Source organism: Cardiocondyla obscurior, linkage group LG12, assembly GCF_019399895.1.
Source record: "Cardiocondyla obscurior isolate alpha-2009 linkage group LG12, Cobs3.1, whole genome shotgun sequence".
NCBI classification, from domain to species: domain Eukaryota; kingdom Metazoa; phylum Arthropoda; class Insecta; order Hymenoptera; family Formicidae; genus Cardiocondyla; species Cardiocondyla obscurior.
This window is the reverse complement of record NC_091875.1, coordinates 3,188,852-3,203,867: the sequence shown is the minus strand read 5'-3', so window position 1 is coordinate 3,203,867 and position 15,016 is coordinate 3,188,852. Positions and strand designations below refer to the sequence as shown.

The 15,016-nt window shown below is 44.3% G+C and overlaps 2 protein-coding genes across 6 annotated transcripts in view; one reads left to right on the top strand and one right to left on the bottom strand.

Moving 5' to 3' along the window:
• Window positions 1–9,408, top strand: part of Shd (cytochrome P450 family 24 subfamily A member shade) — a 22,830-nt gene extending 13,422 nt beyond the window's left edge. For both annotated transcript variants that reach the window (XM_070664592.1, XM_070664593.1), the window contains 10 exons: window positions 3,735–3,870; window positions 4,159–4,296; window positions 5,002–5,200; window positions 5,583–5,773; window positions 6,053–6,251; window positions 6,622–6,784; window positions 6,964–7,130; window positions 7,249–7,327; window positions 7,426–7,623; window positions 7,713–9,408. In XM_070664592.1, coding sequence (XP_070520693.1) covers window positions 3,735–3,870; window positions 4,159–4,296; window positions 5,002–5,200; window positions 5,583–5,773; window positions 6,053–6,251; window positions 6,622–6,784; window positions 6,964–7,130; window positions 7,249–7,327; window positions 7,426–7,623; window positions 7,713–7,838 — 1,596 coding nt within the window. In that variant the 3' untranslated portion in view covers window positions 7,839–9,408. The remainder of the gene's footprint in view (window positions 1–3,734; window positions 3,871–4,158; window positions 4,297–5,001; window positions 5,201–5,582; window positions 5,774–6,052; window positions 6,252–6,621; window positions 6,785–6,963; window positions 7,131–7,248; window positions 7,328–7,425; window positions 7,624–7,712) is intronic.
• Window positions 9,319–15,016, bottom strand: part of Form3 (formin 3) — a 19,027-nt gene continuing 13,329 nt past the window's right edge. For all 4 annotated transcript variants that reach the window (XM_070664570.1, XM_070664569.1, XM_070664571.1 and 1 more), the window contains 13 exons: window positions 14,845–14,915; window positions 14,640–14,766; window positions 14,294–14,546; window positions 14,085–14,197; window positions 13,885–14,020; window positions 13,615–13,749; window positions 13,383–13,533; window positions 13,112–13,239; window positions 12,857–12,997; window positions 12,560–12,711; window positions 12,090–12,453; window positions 10,280–11,844; window positions 9,319–10,170 (listed from right to left, as the gene is read on the bottom strand). In XM_070664570.1, coding sequence (XP_070520671.1) covers window positions 9,913–10,170; window positions 10,280–11,844; window positions 12,090–12,453; window positions 12,560–12,711; window positions 12,857–12,997; window positions 13,112–13,239; window positions 13,383–13,533; window positions 13,615–13,749; window positions 13,885–14,020; window positions 14,085–14,197; window positions 14,294–14,546; window positions 14,640–14,766; window positions 14,845–14,915 — 3,594 coding nt within the window. In that variant the 3' untranslated portion in view covers window positions 9,319–9,912. The remainder of the gene's footprint in view (window positions 10,171–10,279; window positions 11,845–12,089; window positions 12,454–12,559; window positions 12,712–12,856; window positions 12,998–13,111; window positions 13,240–13,382; window positions 13,534–13,614; window positions 13,750–13,884; window positions 14,021–14,084; window positions 14,198–14,293; window positions 14,547–14,639; window positions 14,767–14,844; window positions 14,916–15,016) is intronic.

The following is a 15,016-nucleotide window of genomic DNA, read 5'->3' as shown; positions in this document are numbered from 1 at the left end:
AGCTCGAGACGGTCCATCGTTTTATTTGCAAAACGTTAAGTGCCGCTGATAAACGGCGATAATTCGCTTGATGACCGTTCGCGGCGATTACGAAGATCGAGAGGGGTGGACCACGGCGAGTTTATTCCTCGTCGCAGCTGAGTGGCGAAAGTCATGGTGGCGACGGGGAGATTTGAACGAGCGACCTCCGCGCTTGCTCCAAGACACCGGGCGGAACCGCTTCCGCGTAAATACGCGCCTCCGCGAATTTCCGTCGTTTCCTATTTTTTAGCCGCGGTGAGAACGAAACGAAGTACGGGTCATCGGGTGAAAGTAAAATGATCACGTTTCCGATAAATAGGTCAATTAATTGGATAACGTTTTTCGCGACTTGCTACTTGGGCTGTGCGGTCGTCTGGAGTTCGCGTTCCTTCTGGTATTTCGACCGCGAGTTCGGGGTCGGGCTCTGTTCATTTCTCCTCGTGACAAACACTTGCTCGAACCGTCGGGGACGACCGGGCGAAAAGAACGGAAGGCTGGAAAAAAGGCGAGTTCGCGTAACATTGTCGCGCGCGACACGCTACTCGTCCGCGGTATCTCTCGGTAACGATAAGGCGCACTCGAGAACGACCGATTGGCGTTTCGCGAACCGTTAAAGAGCAAAGAGCCGCGTCGAGGAGCGCGATTGAAATCGCGGATGACACGGGGTTACGCGAGGCACGGTCGTCGCCGGCCGTGGCGGGAGCGTAATTAAACCCGTCTCGGCATCTCGAGATACGCAATTCTGTCCGCACGTGAGGAAAAAGTGCCGAGTAACGTTGAGCAATAATGCCCATGATTGAGCGGCGCTCCCGCGAAAGTGGATAATAGCCGTAACTGTATCATTAACGAGCCGCGCGGCGCGCACACGACCTTTTATCCATCTCTCGCGCGCTTAATTGACGGGTGCGGCGTTCCAGCGAAAAAGACGAAGAACGACGAAGCTGCGAGATCGCTTTGGGATTAACGCGACGTTCCGATGTTGGGACCAGCATGGGAGGAAAAAAAAAAGGGTCAAACGATGGATCGATTCTCCGCGCGGTCCCCGACCTGGCTCGTCTCGCTGACGAGACTTCGAAGGGAAGATCGTTACGTCACGGTCGCATTTGCTCGCGAGATTAGCCGAGAGGATATCCCGCGGCGGCTTTTCACGGTGAAATTCAAAATTGCATCTTTGAAAGAAAAAAAGAGATAAATCGCGTCTCGTCGCGATTATTTCTCTCGCTCTCCCTCGCGCCTCTTCTTTCTCGCCTGCTTCTCGCTCGCGCTCTCTCAATTGCTCCCCTCGGCAATAATCCTTTATTTACTCGTCGGTGGCGACACGCTGCCATTCCAAAGTCTTCGCACACAATCATCCGGCATTGTTATCATCTGCGATGCCGCGGAGGCTGCGCGACGGCGGCGCGACGACGGGGCGCGAAACTCGCTCAATCACCAGCAGGACGAAAACAGTTTGGTTGATTCTTATTAATTAATTAAACATCATCGCGTCGCGTACAAAGAAGCTGAGAAATCACGCGGCTCCGAGCTTGTTTAAGATCCATATCCGTTTAAGTCGCACGAGCGGGGCCTTCCTCGACGTTTAACTTTCTTCCCTTATCTTTTTTTTCTTTTCTTTTTTCTTTCTTTTTTTCTTTCACTTTTTTTTGTTTCTTTTTTTTCTTCGCTAAGATAACATTCCTGCGTTGTCACCGCGGAAAAAATCGAGATCCCGCGCGAGAAACGTGAAAGGGAAAAAGAGAACGAAATGAGCTTTCGACAGTCGCGACGAGCACTGTCTTCTTTCTTTTAGCGTGGGACTGGTTCCGCGAGGTATCCTTCGCTCCGCTCTTTATTATACCTTTATTAGAGCTTTGATCCAAAGCACGATCGTTGACTTAGCGAGCCGTGCGAGCTAAGAATAGCTCTATTCGTAAAGCCTGAGCGGGGGAACAGGTTTGACCGAGAAAAATAGGTGAATTAGATAACTGCGCGGAAAACAGACGTTCGCGAATAGACGAGGTGAAAACGGCGAAGGCGGAATGGTAGAAGCGGCCTCTCCTCGAATCGCACTCGCCGCTAATTGCGGTAATTCTTTCCGGCGGTTTTCCGCACTTCGCCGCGATAAAGAGGTCGGACCTTGCTCCGCGGAAGCCCCTCGACCTGTTTTACTACGCGCGAATGCAACGACGTGGAAGGTTCGTTGACGAATCAAATGTCGAATCGGCACTTAACGTGCCTGCCCTTTTTCCCATCGACTTTTTTCCCGAGGCGTTCGCGGCACGGAGCGACGCGGAATACACCCGGCGCGAAGTAAGAGGTAAATAAAGATCAGGATCGCGTTATTGGGAAGAATGCGGCCTCGTCAGAACGCGACGATCGCGTGCACCACGTTCTGCGTTCCTTGGCGGATACCGATCCTTGAGCGGCTCCGGCGACGAGGAGGGAATGGGCGTAACATCGTATCGGCGACGAAGACCGGCGTTCGCGTTAGCGGTCCGCTTAATTAAAGCCGTTAATAAGATGGGACAATAGCCGGCCGGAGGTACGTGTGTCCCGTTTATATGGAAACCGACGCAAGAAAACCGCCGTGGAATGCGGTTTCCCCGGGTGTTTTCCTCCCTCTCTTCCCTCCCCCGTTCTCGGCGAAAATGTCGTGTTTTTGCTCTCAGCTCTCTTTTTTTCTTTTTTTTTTTTTCTCCCCGTCCTTGGGAGACGAGTGACAAACGATTTATTGTAATTCTTCCAAAAGTAGCGTAATTATCTTAATCACGCTTTTTATTTACTCCGCGGCTGACAGGGAGACCGCGAAAGATACAGCGAGAGGTACGCGATAAGAGCGAGAGGAGGGGAAAAACGCGTGAGAATGCGCTTGAATAGATTCCACCGTAATTGCACGTTGAAGTATCGCTGGTCCACGGTGGGATTCGTTAAGTTCAGAACTGGTGCCGCGCCGTCGTGTTCCCCAGAGGTGGATCTCTCTCTCTTCTTCTTTTGCGCGGTATCGCAGTTGGTTGACGACTTCTGGACGCGCTAATGTCGAAACAGCGACGATATCTGCACGTGGACTTATCAGCCAGATCCTTCACCCTCGGATTCAGTACGGCACTGCGGTACTCGCACAGTTACACGGTTATCGTACACACTATGTTCTTCCCGATTCGTGTAACAGCTCTACGTCAGTGACTCAGAATCAGGAGGAGAGGAGAGGAAAAGTAAAGGAGAGAGAAGCAAGAGAGGGAGACCGAGGATCATCAGGGCAACACCGGGAGCGCGTTATCGGCGAATTGCAAATAGAAGAATCGCACGATCCGCAAATAACACTGGGGCACTCAGTCAGTCGCAAAAAGATTCATAAACGGTCGCTGTAACGCGCACCCTTTACCTCGTTTCAACTCGGTATTTATCTCCGTCTATTTCTCTCTTTCTCTTTTCCCTCCCTGCCTTCCTTTTATTTTTTTTTTCCTTTTTTTTTTTTTCCTCGATAAGAATCGCCGAGGGAGATACGCGATGCCCATTGTCGTCTTCGCGCCGCGCGCGGTTCTCCAGTGTTGATTCGAAGCGCGAACGGTACCCTCGGAACTGCGCGTGCAACAGGTCGGGAAGTGAAAGAATAAATAAAAAAAAAAAAATTAAAAAACAGTATAAAAATGCATTTCGCGCGAGCGGGCAACTCGAATTGGTCCCGCGTCGAGAACGAGAGCCCTTCCTCTTCTCTCTAATCCGTCTCGGTGCAGGGATTCGACTGGAGGATGCTGCTGTCCGGAGCGTGGTTCGAGACCATCGCAGCGGCGCTGCTCGCGATCTTGGTGCTGGCTACCGGCTACCGACCACCCTGGTGGTTCTGGACCAGGAATTGCAACGCGAGCGCCGGTAAGTTTGCAGACTCTTCCTCACTCGCGATATCGGTCAATGTCTATAATTGTACGTTATTCTTTTTTTTTTCTTTCTCTCTCTTTCTCTCTCTCTTTTTCTTGATTATTTTTTATCGTTATCAAAGTGTCATATTTACGTAGAATGATAAATTAAATTGTCTGAGAGATTAAACTGGGAAAGAACGGTCTGGAGCTCTCGATCGCTCTTCGAGCATGCCTTTTTCTTTTTTTTTTTCCTTTTTTTCTCGTTAAAAGCTAACTTGGTCCTTTGGCAATTTTTTTTCAGACACGGGCGACAACAGTAGAAAGTTCAAAACTGCACGCGATGTGCCGGGTCCGTTTGCTCTGCCGATTCTGGGTACCAGGTGGATATATTCCCGCTTCGGCTACTACAGCATGAATAAGATCCACGAGGCGTATAAAGGTAAGGAGTTTGACTTTTGCTCGCGTCAATAGGCAGCGTGTCACTCGTGTTAGATTGTTAGATCTCGCCTTTGGTACTGATAATACTTTATGGTTTGCAACCGAATGAAAGACGGGGAGATACAGAAAGAAAGAGAGAGAGAGAAGAAGAAGCATCCGCAGAAGAAGAAAGAAGTAACGCGTGAATACGTTCGTATTATATTGCTAATAAGTCTACTCGTTTCGCATAATAACGGATTAACCGTTCCGATTAACTGAGCCCGCGATTGCACGCGGGTCTGTAAAAAGAAGTCGCGATCAAACCGGGACGAGGGGGGAAAAGCGGACGTGTCTTTTTAGAGGGTCAGGGTCAGAGATACTCCAATCTTATCGCCGCGCAAGTTGCCGTAATTGCGAGGAACGTAGGAAAGCGAGCAGCTCCTGGCGAAATGTTGCTTATGTCATCGCGTTGAAAGTTAACTTACGTCACGTTGATAAAGCTCGCGCGGTGAAAATTAATTTTTTTTTCAAACGCCTCAGGAGGATAGCGAGCAGCCAGGAGGTCATAGCTGATGGGCGAAAACTCGCGCGCTTTATCTTCGCACGCGTTTCTCTTCGCGTATGAGAAAGCATAAACGCGTTGAACCGAGAGCTCTGCTTTCGGACGGCACATCCGGGCGGCATACGGTATTTTAACATGGCTCGTTATCCCGTGATTCAAGAGTAGATCTGAATCGGCGATACGGGCCGCTGTGCAAAGAGGAGGCGCTCTGGAACTGCCTCGTGGTCTCCGTGTTCTCCCGCCGCGACATCGAGGCTGTCCTCAAGCGGGGCTCGAGGTACCCGCTTCGTCCTCCGCAGGAGGTCATATCCCACTACCGGCGCTCTCGGCGTGATCGTTACACCAACCTTGGTCTGGTCAATGAGTGAGTAGCCGCGCTCCGCCGATTACGCGCCGCGGTATCGAGGTCAAGTTTAAGGTTGCGTCATATAATTTCGGCCCGCTTCGCCGAGCTCACCTGCTCCGCTCATCGGACCGGTAGACACTCATGTAACGCTACCATTAATTAATATTTATTTACACACGCTGATTTACATGTAATCAATTTTTTATTTTTTTTCTTTTTTTCTTGGCATTTTTCGAGTTTTAAATTTAAAAAATATATAAATAATAATAATTAAAGATAAAAATTACTACAGTTGTAAAAAAAACAAAAAAATTGGAGTAATGTTAATTGATTGATCGAAACCGCGGAGGATTTTTAGGACCGCGAGGACGATCGAATAATCAATGTTTAACTTCGACAGACAAGGCGCGACATGGCAGAAGCTCCGGGCAGCTTTAACGCCGGAGCTCACCGGTGCCGGTACTGTATTTGGCTTCTTCCCGGCGCTCAACATCGTCACCGACGGATTCATCAACCTAATCCGCGAACGCAGAGCAAGTCGCTTCACCGTGAAAGGTTTCGAGGAACTTGCCTACAAAATGGGACTCGAGAGTAAGTCGCCGTGTGGTTTCGCGGATTTTTAGAAAGCGCCGAAATAGCGATTTCTCAATTCGCGCGTACGTTTCACTTAATTTCATAGGTTCGCGAAACTTCAGATCTTCAAGTAAAAACAATCTGGCCGCAGGCATCTACTAGAAAGATATATCTTGTTTCTAATTTCTTTCCTTTTGTTCAATCGGTGAGAAGCAAAAAGCCAAGTACTTCTCTTACGCGTATCAAAGTTACAACTTTCGACTCGTATGAACCCACTGTCTTGATTTTTTTTCTTAGGTACGTGCACGCTGATCCTCGGACGTCACCTGGGCTTCCTAAAGCCGGATTCCAGCAGCACGCTCACGAAGAGATTAGCGGAAGCGGTCAGGATCCACTTCACGGCCTCGCGCGACGCCTTTTACGGCCTGCCGCTTTGGAAGTTGCTGCCGACATCCGCGTATAAGCAACTAATAGAGAGCGAGGACACTATATACAAGTACGTCATGCGTACATGCAGCCAGTGTCCTTGTCTTCTATTAATTATTGATTAAAATTAAATCAAAAGATCGAGTCGTCTCGTCGCGCGACGAAATAAATACTAAATTCTATAGCCAGGCCGCTGAACTTATTTTCATGACATTGCCTTACATTTTAGAATTTTAGATAGATAAAAAAGAAAAAAACATAGATTTGTTCGTATTTACAGCGACGAAGAATTTTATCTTCCGCGCCGAGATAAGTTAATAAATATATTTTTCCTGTTTGCGCCGAATCACATTTGATAGTTCGAGACGGATCTAAGAGATTAATAAAGTCAATAGTTAATAGTCATTCTCTTATCGTTTTTTTTTTTTTTCTTTGCTTAGCATTATCTCGGATCTCGTAGAGACGACCATGCTCGAGAAACAGGACGATGCCAGAGACGAGTCCGTCGAGGCGGTCTTTCTCTCCATTTTGCGGCAGAAAGATCTTGATATGCGAGATAAAAAGGCTGCTATAGTGGACTTTATAGCGGCAGGAATACACACAGTGAGAGAACCACATTGTACTAATTATACTTGCCGTGCGATTATTTTGAATTTATCGAGTTAAATTATGTTTAAGTGATATGTCGCACCCGAAACTTTAAAATTATTATATCTTTGAACCGTTAGATCGCGCAATTGTTAATGCAGTTAATTAGAGACAGAATCGTCGGACGTTTGCAGCTAGGCAACACGCTGGTATTTCTTTTCAACTTGATCGGCTGTAATCCTGAAGTACAAGAAGCTCTTTACAACGAGGCACGAACCTTGGCTCCTCCCGGCTGTGACCTCACGGTAGACGATTTGCGAAAGGCGAAGTACTTACGCGCATGCATCACAGAATCTTTCAGGTTTTTAATCGATAATATTTTTATCACGTTTTTTTTTTATCTGTATTTTTTCTGTCTAGATATAACATTACATGTACAAGCAAAAGAATATTAATATTAACTATATTAAATTTTCTAGAATCGTACCGACGACACCTTGCATAGCTCGTATATTAGACGAGCCAGTGGAGCTAGGAGGCTATCGCCTTGATTCCGGAGTGAGTTTTAAGATCTCTGTACTCAATCGCGAAGAAAATGCAGTTACTTACAATTTTTTTCCCTCTTAAAATTCTTTTATTTTTGTTTCTTTTTACAGACAGTGGTACTGTTGCATACATGGATAGCCGGACTGAGCGAGGATAATTTCAAAGACGCGGACAAGTGTCTACCGGAGAGATGGTTGAAGCCTATGGTACCTCATTCGCCGTTATTAGTGGCTCCTTTCGGAGCTGGCAGAAGAATATGCCCAGGAAAACGCTTCGTGGAGCTCGCGCTGCAGCTTATTCTAGCTAAGGTAAGTGAATCAAGTTAATGAAATATAAAAGAAATATAAAAATGAAAATTGTAATGAGCTATCAGGGTTGTCACAATTGTCCTCGCCAGATCGTTCGAGAGTTTGAGATTGTCGTCGAGGAAGATCTCGGTTTACAGTTCGAATTTATCTTAGCTCCGCAAAGTCCCGTGTCGCTCGGATTTCGGGATCGTGAATCGAGAGCTGAGATGACCTGAACGATTTTTATTTACGTTTCATCGGTGACTGTTCATCAAGCGGTGAATGTTAATCGAGTGAACGAATGATCGTTTGTCGAGTGAAGCACAGGTTTCACCTTTCTTTTTTTTTTTTCTTGTCTTTGGCTCGAAATGAACAGGTCCGAGCGTACTTTTTTCATCGATTGATTTCCGAGCATTATTATTTTATTTTTCGTATCCATTATCTGTAATATTTTCTTTTAATTCGTTGAAAGGAACTCCGTTCGTCCATTAAGGGTATACATCGGTTACTCTTGCTTGCGATATTTAGAATTATGGAAGCGTAAATAATTGGGATCTTCTTATTTTTTAAGACATTGACGCACATTGCTTGCAGTGCTCCGTATCCCTAGTTCCAATCTTTTTTGCAGTTATTGATAATAACATACTTACTATCCTCGTTTTTTTTTTATTATTATTATAGCAATAATATATATATTGCAATAAAATAAAGCTACATAGTCCGGAGTGTAATAAAGTATAGCATGTTCTATGTCCTTTATACTTCTGATAAATTAATTTAAGGAGATGCGGTAGCGATGCAATTGCAAATGTGTCTGTGAGTTCCTCGGCCACTCTATTTAGTTTTATTCTCATGATAACTAGCGATAATAGTTAATAAATTAATTTATGTATATACAGTCGAAAAAATGTTGATCTCGTGCTCGTTATATAGAAACGTTTGGTACATGGTGTAATGTTGATTTATTTATTAATGATTGTAATTTCGTTTTTCAAATTGTCATTCTATATAGCTCTAGCGAGATCGGCAGCCGGGGTGGCCGAATTAACTCGCGTCGAAATTATAGTAAATTACGGTCACGTTTACGGTGATTATACTTTGTCAACTAACAGCAAGTTTGATTATCATAATTTGTGGTTATTTATTTCGAAGCTGTGCAATTTTCATTCGTGATGAAAGTAAGACGATCCTGATACTATCTGTCTGTCGATTGCGCGCACCGGCTTGACTAGCCGTAGCTGGATATTATGTTTACATTATATTTACCGTAAAAAAGATTTATACGCAACGTAGTCCGCTGACAATCGAAAAAAAAGGTCGGTTTTTTTTCGAATTATCACGCTTCTTTTGTTTTTTTAGAAAGCGCCGGTGCCAAATTACATTTGAAGAATGATCTCATTAAATATCTGTCGGAAGCGCGACTTTTCTTTTTCGATACAATTTGAAAATGGATCGCTAATGAAAATGATAGTTGAATTATATTTTTGTAAATAAAATATGTAGATATTTCTTGTTGAATCTAATGCATAAAATATATTCCAAGTATATATATAGCGAAAAATAGTGCAATATGCGAATTATTTTTGTTTACGGTTATTCAACAAACTTGATTTACGTTCTCTTCTTTTTCGTAAAGTATATGTATAGTTAATTTAATATAATAAGTTAATTTAATAATGTCGCGCGATCTTTCGTATCGAATTTCGAATTGCATCGTTATGTAATATGTTAATTTATTTATCAGACATGTATTCTACAATATATTTATCTTTGTTAACGGTAATTATATAATATATCGTACATGCATTAGTCGAGTATGTTACATACACCTTATAAATACATTTACTAGGCTACTGAAAGGAAAAATCCCTTAATTTGGCGCCGGAGATAAAGGGATCGGGACGTTCCCTTCAAAGTTTCCTTGGTCATGTGGGTATATCGTGCGCGATACAGCTAAAGAGATTTGATTAATTTTCTCTTATTCGAGCACTTGCATTGTTTGGTGTGGTAATGGCGTGTAATTAGGCGATAGTCTTACTTATTTTGGTTTAACAATTGTGAGACGACGTAGTAAGCGAGAATAACAGTTTTCATTATCTAATCTTGCATTATCTCCCACTTTGCGATAACATTATCAACACCCTCGAGCTGTCCCGAACCATTTCGAAATCATTATCCTTGCGGCTTAATTGTGAGTTATCGGACTCTGAATTCTGCTAATCTTGCGTAATGAATTGTTAATTCTAACGCGATTGTTAATTTATTTTGACTTTAAATTCTTCGATACGATTCCTTTGTCAGCGAGGGTCATTACTTGACCATAACTTTGACGCTCTTCGGTAAATTTGGCGTAGAACCCTTATTTACGCTGGCGGCAGTCGGCCTCATGAAACTGTGATTCTTTGAACCGGCTCGCGGCTGCATCAATCTGCCCTTCGCCACGGATGCTTTATCACCGGAAAGAGCTCGACTTCCCAAAATTGATTGCTGACCGATACTGCTTCCGCTGCTGCTGCTGCGCGAGGATATCGGCCGTCCCCTTGTGACCTTTGGCATGCCAGTTACAACCTATCAATCAGTGATAAAAATTATGTTAAAAATTTCTAGGAAAGCAACAAGGATTTGGTTAAGAAGAAAGCGGAATTGGAATTATCTGTATCGATTAAATAATATCAACCTCGGGTGTTTTTCGAATGTTTCTCGCTGCTGGACCGACGCTACTTCCGCTGCTACTGCTTCTACTGGCGGGGATCCTGCTAACTCCGATCTGACGAGGATTTGGTCGTCTCTTGTCGACCGTATCTTTTGGGGGCGAGCCGTTCGACGGATTGCTCTTTCTCAGATCGTTGGTCAGCGCGCGAATAGCTGAGGTGTAGCTACGCAAATGCGCGTGATTCGCCGCTAGATTTCTCACCGTGTTGACGGACGTCGCGCTGTTTAGTGAACTTCGCGAGCTACGCAAGCTGCTCCTGGACCCGGAACGTTGCACTTCGCCCCTCGACATCCCCGCATCGCTCAGTAGGATGACGTTTGAGCTTCTTTTCAGGGACTCGGTTTTTCTTAATGCGGGAGATTCGCGCTTCACGCTCCCGGTACGCTTTGGTAGGAAACTCGACTTTTCCGACGCGTTTCTCGCGGCCATTTTTTTGTCAAACGCGTTATCGGAAGCTGGTTTCAGTAATTTGTCAACAGATGATCGTCGGGTGTCTAGATCGTCGTTCATCACCGTAATAGTGCTACGTTGGCGTTGCCCGCTACCGTATCCTCTCATTTCTGCCGGCGAGCATCGCGTCGAATCGTGCGTGTCGGTTTCGTAATTGCCCGAAGACGTTTCCTGGCTTAAGGTCTCCGAAACGAGGCTTTGCGTCTCTTCAAAGCCTTCGTCATTCAGTTCCTGATCTCTGCCTTTACCGGAAGACAGCGGCGATGACGTTACACTTATGTCGGGGATGAATCGGCTGCGGAACATGGGGCTCTGTCGAGTTACCGATCGTTCACGAGCATCGTCTGCAGTTTGGACATCTTTCAGTTCTTTCACATCTTGAATAGACTTCAAATCTGTGCGTTTCTCTTCTTCGATTTTGGGCGCGTCCTCCTGCTCGTTTTTTCGATCGCGCGACGAACTTGCGCCTCGCGGAAAACCGTTGGCAATTTCTTGGTCCTGATTTACTTGGCTAGGTGGATTGCTGGTTAAACGCACTGCCTCCTTCACCTGGCTTGGATCGATCATGCTTCGATGACGCTCGCGACTCGTCACCGCCCGCTCAGTGAGCATTGCAACCGGCTCACGCGGTCGTGACTCCTGCATCACCGGACTCAACACGGTGTTGGTCACCGCTACCACTGGCGGAGGCTGGCTGACTGGAAGCCGCGAGCCTCTGTGACCCATGGTCGTCGGTGTCGTCGTTGTTGTTGACACCGTACGTGATAGATGTTGGAGATCCTCGCCGGACCGTGCAATCTCTGCGAGCGCAGCATCGATATCGCGTGACAGTGATAAAGAAGCGGTATCACGCCGTTTCAGCTTGTTTTGCCAAACACGTAGCATGGCATCCGCGTCCTCGCGACGCACCTCTTCGTCAGCGAGAGCGAGAGTACTAGGTCGCTGCACTGTCAACTTGTCGTCGCAAATCAATTCGAGGCTTGAGACGTCTTTATCCGACTTGTCTTTGTCCCCCGCGGGCTCCTGAGCTTTCTTATACCTACGAGTTCGCCGCGTTGCTGAATATCTGTCGAAGTTACCTAAAAAGATCGAGATACATTATTTTAAAGCAGAAAGCAAGATATTAGAAATAATATATATTCTTTCAAAATTACCTTTTCTTTAAAAAAAAAAAAAAAAAAGATGTTAAGGGTACGCATTTAATTATTTATTAGTATATTACAACATAGTTACATGTATTAAAATACACGGTCGGTTTCGCTGCGTTTGACAAGCGAGACACTGCCGTGTCTTTTAATATATATTTTTTTAGATTTGTACTTACCATTACCAAGATCCGCGGTGGGGTCGATCGGCTTTGATATCACCGTCTTAGTTTCTCGATTTTGAATAGAACTGCTGCAACGTTCCCTCTTGCAGGGTTCCTTTTCCACGGGCTTTATCTCTTTCGGCGGGGTGAACAGCCGCCTAGTCGCCGGCGGCGTCTCGATGTTATCCGAATCGATCTCAATCTTGTCGCTAACTCGTTCCTCGTCCGAGGACTTTCTGCTGAGCTTGGAAAGTCGTCGGGTTGCGGGCATTTGCGTTCTAGTGTAGGGCTGCCGAAGATAAATCGTCAATTCATCGTGAGTATCCAAATTTATTGCGTCATTCATCTTGTTTTTCTTCCTGTCTTCTTCCCTGATTGCCTGTGAACGCATAATTTGGTTCTTTAAAATTTTAGAATTGTTTAAATACAGTTCGCTAGTCCTCTGCTTTTCTAGCTTTGCTCGATAAACTTCTGCTTAAACTTACTTGCAACGTGCTCGGCATGAGTGCGTTCTCCGCGTTGTGTCGCGATTTAAATCTACGGGAATAACGTGGATCAGTCTCCTCCGTACTATTTAATACGTTTAAGCTCGATTTTCGCCAGGGAGACTTATCTTGAGACGACAACGGTTGAACTTCTGAAATAGACGATGCCTGTTTAATTTTGTTATCCGAATTAATCGCCTGATGAATTATTATTCAGCTCGTTTAAAATTATTAAAATACATTTATCAATAAAAGCGCGAAAAATAAAATTACAATAAATTTATAATTTGTATGCACCTTCAATGGCTTCCATCGTACGCATCACATCCGTCTTCTCAACAGATGGTCGCCAATCATAAATTTCGGAGAACCCTCCTCTTTCAAGTCCGGCTTGGTCCTCCGCTAAGGTGTTCATTGTGCAGCTCTTGCCTTCACTTTCTGTAATTGAAAGCAAATTCTTATATTAGAAAGCCTTATTTGAAAATAAATTACGTTAATTTTTTAATTAAGCTTTTATTTCAAAAATTGTTTGTGAAAAATAAACTCGATCACCAGAGTCTTCGAATGATCGTCTGTTCGTTTGATGCAATTGCTTCGCTCGTTGTTGAAGCTGCTCGCCTGCACGATCCTCTTTCTCGTTCTCCGAGAGCCACGCCTCGATCTTCTGTCGCCAAGCCTTACTGATTTTTACAAACAAAAAGAATAAAATAAAAATTAAATATCACTAAAAATTTCTGTTCCTCAAATATTTCTGTCAAGTTTTTAGATATAAAAATAACTTCAAGAGTTATTTAATGAATACAAATTGTCGATATTGACTTACCCTGTTGGCTTCGCTTCCTCCTCTTGCAGAAACGGTTTATTTTCCGCGAGAGGCGATGGTGAACTCGGCCGTTCCCGATCTCCCGAAAAATCAGCGTTTAAGAGATCTCCTCTTCTCGATTGCCCGCGAGCTCTTCGCGCCCACGATCGATCTTCAATATTAAATAATAATTTTATTTTGTAATAATAACTGTAGTTGTACTAGAAAACACGTAATTAACATTATTAAGCACCTAAACTTCCCCATGATTTTCTCTCTCGTGCATTGTCCTGTCCGGACGTTCGTAAAAAGTCCATCAGATTTCCGTCGTCATCTTGACAGGGTATTCTACTCCTGCGCCGACGGAGCGTGCCATTAGGCGTGATATCTGTTAAATAAAATATAACACATGTTACAACTCTGCCGTCGAAATTAAAACCATACATGTATCAATAAATGCGAAACGCGATTCTATTGTTAACACTAATTTTTTATATTAGGATACAAAAATTATGTAAGAGACCTGGTGAATATGTGTCTTCTTTGGTAGGCTGTTGATCGGGACCGCCGGAACATGATCCTAAACGACGTCGGATACTGGGCGATCCAATGATCGAGACATCCTCGTCCGATGTGCCGCCGTTTTGCAATCTCCTTATCTAAAAGTATTAAAAATATCAGAAGTAAGTGTTGAATACTAAACGAATATATATTCGGTTTTACCTTGGCTTCGCCGCGATTATAATTCCTTTGAGGTAAACCTTGAAGATCAAAGAGTCCGTAATCCATCAAGTTAGACTCGGATTCCGAACCTGGTGTTTCTGCTTGACTGCTCACTGTACATTAAACGAATATTGAATAAAACTAATCTTATGCATTTGTCGATAGGCACGGGAGAGGGAAAAAATTTGACGCAAAATACGCGTACTCACACAGTCGTTTTCTCGCCATGAGTTGCTCCTCGCGTTGTTTGCGCCGCGCAAGGACTTGCTCTTCTTGGATGCGCCGTCTCTCGTTTTCCGCGATCGCCTGATTAAACTTTTGGCAGAACTGATGGAATATCTTGAAACACTCCTCAATTTTGAATGTGTTGGTGTCCTCGCAAAAAAATTCTGCGAGTGACCGTCTGACTCCCTCGAGCTCCTCCATGTCTCTCTTTAATTGAGCCATTTCCTGCTCGGCCATCTACAGATTTGAAAAAGAAATTTTATTCGTATTTTACCGCTTTCTGCTAAATATTTTTATCGCGCATATTTGATATCAGGTTTAATTCGTTACTTGAAGAAATTGCGCCATTTGTTCCTGTATATCACTTTCGGTTGAAGAGAGCTGAATCTGGTTCTTAATTTTCTTGATTTTCGTATCCAAACTATTAAATTCGTTGGTCAGTTGCTCGATCGTCGTTCTAATAAAAAAAAAAAAGAAATAATTATAAGAGTAACGTTTCTTTCGCCATTATTAAAGTATATGTAGTAATCCTTACTTCGTTGCTGCTTCGAGAGCAGTCATATCTTTTGCAAAACTTAATAAATCCTTCCGCTTTCTCTCGGCTTGCTAAAATATACACAATTTTAATTATAAAAGCATATGTTTCTCCAAGTTATCAAGCTGAAATATATACACATTCGATTTCACTCAGTCGCATAATTAATTAA